This window comes from Microtus ochrogaster, unplaced genomic scaffold, assembly GCF_000317375.1.
Source record: "Microtus ochrogaster isolate Prairie Vole_2 unplaced genomic scaffold, MicOch1.0 UNK80, whole genome shotgun sequence".
NCBI classification, from domain to species: Eukaryota; Metazoa; Chordata; class Mammalia; order Rodentia; family Cricetidae; genus Microtus; species Microtus ochrogaster.
In genome coordinates, this window is record NW_004949178.1 from 1,462,715 (window position 1) to 1,468,105 (window position 5,391).

Consider the following 5,391-nt stretch of genomic DNA (forward strand, 5'->3'; position numbering starts at 1 on the left):
TGGTTCTTATTCTGCAGGCACAGTTTGAGATGCCTTACGTGGTTCGGCTGCACAACTTCCATCAGCTGTCTGCACCGCAGCCCTGTTTCACCTTCAGCCATCCCAACCGAGGTAAGTTCTCACATGGCCATCCTGATTGGGAAGGGTGTGAGCTGTCCTGCTTCCTCCCTTGTTATTCCAAGTCTGTGCATCTAGTCCTCTGGGGCCAGATCTTACTCTACGTTCACCAAGTCGTCTAGGGCTTCTGGTCCCTTGTCATCCTCCCTCATCTTTCCTATCAGATCCTATGATTGACAACAACCGCTACTGTACCCTGGAGTTTCCCGTGGAGGTGAACACGGTGTTGCATGGCTTTGCAGGCTACTTTGAGACGGTGCTTTATCAGGACATCAGTCTGAGTGAGTGACTGGGACAGTATCAGAGGGCATCACAGCATGGGTGCATTTGTTCAATCTTACGTTCTTGGGGCTTTTCCAGAATACTCCTTCGGGTCCAGCACACTAATTTAGCAGGGGCCCAGAGTCAGGGAGTGGAGATCTTTGATTCTTCCTTTCGTGATGACAGAAGATCATAGGTGGGAGGGAAAGTGGAGCCTCAAGGATACTGTTGTTTCATCTCCACAGGTATCCGTCCAGAGACCCACTCTCCTGGGATGTTCTCATGGTTCCCCATCCTCTTCCCCATTAAGGTAGGAATCACCTCTCCGGCTGTAGGCTAAGGGAGAATGCCTGCCCCTGGGCTAGGTGGCTGTAACCCATGCTCTGCTATGTCACGTGCTCTGAGAAGTTGGTACATCTTAGTTGGGGTTACCTAAGTGACTTACCTGGACTCCCCGCATCTCTGACCACTCCTGCCCAGTCTTTACCTGGGACAGGAATCACTTTTTACGACTGTAATTTGCATTTGTCTCACTATTTAACCCCTTCAGTGCCTTGCCACTGCCCTCAGGTAAAAATCTGGAATGATGTTGTACGGGTTGGTTTGGTGGATTTTCCTGTCTCCCAGCTGTCGTCGCTAGCGTTTATTCCTCTCAGCTTTGCCTGTGAGGGTCTCTGCTCATCTCGCCGCCCTGCTAACTGACCTAGTTTTCCGGGAACATTCCTACTGTCAGGTCGTTTTCCAGGCCTCCTAGAGTCTTAGGTGTTTTCATGGCGTCCTGTCCATACTCATAGAATCACTACCCTTTGTCGCTAAGTGTTCCATATTTTAACACAGCAGGTAAGTTGTAAAGGTCAAAATATTTTGCTGTGTTTATCTTTTGTTGTTTGGTTTTGAGATAGGATTTGAAATTATGGCCCAAGTTGGCTTTGAATTCCTGGTCCTCCTGCCTCAGCCTCTTGAGTGCTGGGGTTATAGGTTTGTACCCCACATTTGTCATCTAATCTCTGCCTAGCCTAGTATATTTTTCTTACCAAGCATCTCCCTAACCCTCCCTGTCTTTTCTTTTATAGCAGCCCATCACGGTGCGTGAAGGGCAGAGCATCTGCGTGCGTTTCTGGCGATGCAGCAATTCTAAGAAGGTGTGGTACGAGTGGGCTGTGACAGCACCAGTCTGTTCTTCTATTCACAACCCCACGGGCCGCTCCTATACCATCGGTCTCTAGCCCTGTGTGCAGTGTCAGAGCTGTGAAAGCGCTTTGAGTTCTGTCCCCACAGCACAGAAGGTGCAGGACATCTGCTGTATGGTTCACCTGTGAGCCCGCCAGAGAGGACCGCTTCAGTCTGCTTTCCTACCTTATGTCACAGTGGGCGAGGGGTAGGCATTCCAGGACTAAGCATGCTGGTGCACACCTCTGATCCCAGCACTCTGGAAGCAGAGGCAGGTGATCTCTGAGTTCAAGGCTAGCCTGGTCTGCCTAGTGAGTTTCAGGCCAACTAGGGCTGCATAGTGAAACCCTGTTTCCCAAAAGGAAAAAAAAAAAAAAAAAAGAACGGGACAAAGCACGGACCTCAAAGGCCTCTGGCTCGGGTAGGAAGGATTAGTAGTGCAGGGTGTGAAGCAACATGGACAGGAACTCAGCCTTCAGAGCGGGGCTCGGGGGAAGCAAGGTTTGTGGAACAGCCCCGAGAACGTGCACTGAACACATTTCCAGCCTTTGCCTTATTCTGTTGTTTGGATGGCTTTGTGTAAGGAGGAAAAACAAATAAAGTGAAGTTATGGCCTCTGCTACTTTCTGCCTGTTGTCCTCCGCTTCCCTTAAATCTGGGCATGCCAGCTCTGCGCTCCTGCCTTACCTGGGATCCAAAGGACCTAAGAAGCTGAGTGAGAGCTGGGGGTGTTCCTGGTAGAGCACACAGTATGTGGTGGTAACCTGTGAGGTCCTGAGTCGGGTCTGTGTCCGTGCGTCCCCTGCCCCCACACCTCCACACACCCCTCCTCTGGGGCTTCTGGGTGTGGGCTTTCTGACTGGTCCATTAGGCCCATCAGTCTCTTCTCTAGGAAAGAGATGCAGCCTTTGCTGTTAGTATTCAGGCATCTGCACTGGCCTGCCCTTGGAGCCTATGTCCTCAGCTGTCGCCAATAAGAGCACCTCCTGTGCACATTCACTATGGTCCCTTTTAAAAGGGCCTTGCCTGTCTCCCATCCTCTCTGTGTCTCTTTGCTCTTCTGTCACTCCTGTCCCCAGAGGCTGGTCTCCCCCTTCTCTCCCCACTTTTCCCGTTCACTTTCACCCAATAAAAAAACAACAACAACAACAAAAAAAAAAACAAAAAACAAAAAAAACCTCCTGCCGGGCGGTGGTGGCCTATGCCTTTAATCCCAGCACTTGGGAGGCAGAGGCAGGCGGATCTCTGTGAGTTCGAGACCAGCCTGGTCTACAAGAGCTAGTTCCAGGACAGGCTCCAAAACCACAGAGAAACCCTGTCTTGAAAAACCAAAAAAAAAAAAAAAAACTTCCACCCGAGCTCTGCGAGTGGCCTCTTTCTCCCTTGCACCGCTTTTTCTAAGTTACATTTGCCACTCTGGGGGAGCATGGTATGTGTAAAGCTGGCTAGCTTCTGCCCGCCTTGGATGGACTGCCGGCCATCTCTAGTCCAATTGTCCATTTCACAGGGGAATTAACTTCGGCTCTAACAGCAGTGACTTGGGGGTAGTGCATGATTGGGCACTGAAGTCCCCAGGAGTTTTGGAGTGAGGGTTGGCATCATCAGTTCATAGAGAATACTTAGTGTAGCGTCCGTGTCACCGAGGAATGACCTCAGTTTACCCTTGCAGTAGGGGGCAGTGTGGGGTGCTGATTCGGACAGCAGTATAGCCTAGGAACCTGTGGCAATATTCAAGTCCCAAGTAGTGAGGTCAGGAGGGGCAGTCTGGACGGTTGGGTAGCTGCCCACCCAGGATGGAGATGTGGGACTCTACAAAACCATCTCCAAGAAAACAGATTCTGTCCTCTTCAGGTGCCCAAGCTGTTGAATGAGGTACCATCAGCATCTGTACTGGGGAATGAGTGAGTCTTTCCTCCATCTGTTTCCCTTACTTCTGCAAGTCACTTAGCCAAGGAGTGAGTGGTGAGCACCTGCCAGAACCACCACCAAAGCATCTACCAAAAGATACCTGCCAAAGCACCTTAGACATGTCTGGCCCAGGTCAGTGACTTGGCCCAGGTTCCGCCATCCCTCAAACACCGACATTTGGTAAGTTCTTCCTGAAGTGGCGGATTGGTTTTTAAGCATTCCTTTGTCCCTTCAGCAATGTGGTCCTCATTTGTCAGAGTCCAGGCATTGCTGTGGTGGGTGGTTAGTGTGGTATTTGGAGCAGGGGTGGAAGAATAGCCTGCAGTGCGTTGATGTGATTTAATGCCCCTTGAAGGGCTGGAGAGATGACCATCAGCTAAGGATACTAGCTGCTTTTTCAGAGGACCAGGGTTCAATTTCCAGCATCCACATGGTATTCACAACCTTCCATAACTCCTGTTCCCATACCTCTTCTGAGCTCCATAGGCAACAGGCACACATGGTGCATAGGCATGCAGCCAGGACACCCATACACATAATTAACAGATCTGACCCATAAGTTAGGGTCAAGTGCTAAGAGTCTTGACAATTACCACCTTAAGAAACATAATATTTGGAGCGTTACTGCTTTTAGGAGTTCTAGAAAAACCCAACTAAACCCAATGAGATAGTCAAGTCAGGCAGGGTGAGGCTGAGGGAGGAGGATTGAATGAATCCTGGAGTTCAGGGCTACAGTGCACTCTGCTACTGACCAAAAGTCCAGCATCAGTTTGGTGGTAACTTCCTCAGAGGGAAGGACCATGAGCATTGCCTAAGGAGGGACCAACAACAGAGTGGGTCAGTGGTTGTAACACTTGGTACAATTCGTGCGCCACTGTACTGTACGGGAGTCGGGCAAGGGCCTGGAGATTGAAAGAACACACAAAGAGACCCTTTATTCAACCTTGGGGAAATCCTTACATACTTAGCTGCTGCACAAGGATTTTCGCCCAGGCAGGTGGGAAATTACCACACCAACGATGGTAATCACAGCAAATCACCAGGTGGGGCAGAGGGAGCACAGGAACAAACAGAATGCTTTAGTTAGCTGACCAGAAACTGTCCTCAAGATGAGCCCCAAGAACAAGGGTAGACCTGGGCCCTACAAGTGGTAGTTTGAAGAATGGCCTCCACAGGCTCATATTTGAATAGTCCCCAGTTGGTGGAACTATTTGAAAGGGTTAGTAGGTGTGGCCTTATTGGAGGAGGGTGGTGTCATTGAGGGTGGGCCTTGAGGTTTCAAAACCAGAGCCATTCCCAGCTAGCTCTCTCTGCTTCCTGTTTGTGGATCAGGAAGTAAGCTCTTAGCTACTGCTCTAATCCCATGCCTGCCTGTCTACTACTATGCTCCTCACCATGATAGCCATGGATGAACCCTCTGAAACTGTAAGCCCCAATATGCTCTTCTGTAAGTTGCCTTGGTCAGAGTGTTTTATCGTGGCAATAGAAAAGTAACTAAGATGGGTTCAAATTGTCCTCTCTGAGTAGTAGTAGGGCTGTGCCTGTCAGCACTGTTCTCCTGCCTGGGCAACATAGTAAGATACTATCTCCCCAAAACAAAACAAAACCAAAAAAATCTAATGAGTTTTCTAACTTTTTTTTCCCAGATGGGGTTTTCCTGTGTAGTTTTGGTTGTCCTGTTACTCACTGTATAGACAAGGCTGGCCTTGAACTCAGAGATCCACCTGAGAAAGACACACTGAATCGCACATCTCCTTTATTTATTTACAGATAAGGCTTCTTGTAGCCCTTGACCTTTGCCCTTGCTATGTAGCTGTGCCCACTACTTGAACTTATGAATTCTCCTGCCTCTCCCTGTTGAGTGTTTGATTGTGTGGGACATGGTGTCCGGGTTTGCTCAGTATTGGAGATGGAACCTAAGCTTCCTGCCTGCTC

At 49.5% G+C, this 5,391-nt stretch overlaps 1 protein-coding gene across 2 annotated transcripts in view; it reads left to right on the forward strand.

The window, feature by feature from the left end:
* Positions 1-2,164, forward strand: part of Prmt5 (protein arginine methyltransferase 5) — a 12,053-nt gene extending 9,889 nt beyond the window's left edge. For both annotated transcript variants that reach the window (XM_013354928.2, XM_005370485.3), the window contains exons 14-17: positions 18-111; positions 282-398; positions 624-688; positions 1,452-2,164. In XM_013354928.2, the coding sequence (XP_013210382.2) occupies positions 18-111; positions 282-398; positions 624-688; positions 1,452-1,604 (429 nt within the window). In that variant the 3' untranslated portion in view covers positions 1,605-2,164. The remainder of the gene's footprint in view (positions 1-17; positions 112-281; positions 399-623; positions 689-1,451) is intronic.
* Positions 2,165-5,391: the final 3,227 nt, after the last annotated feature.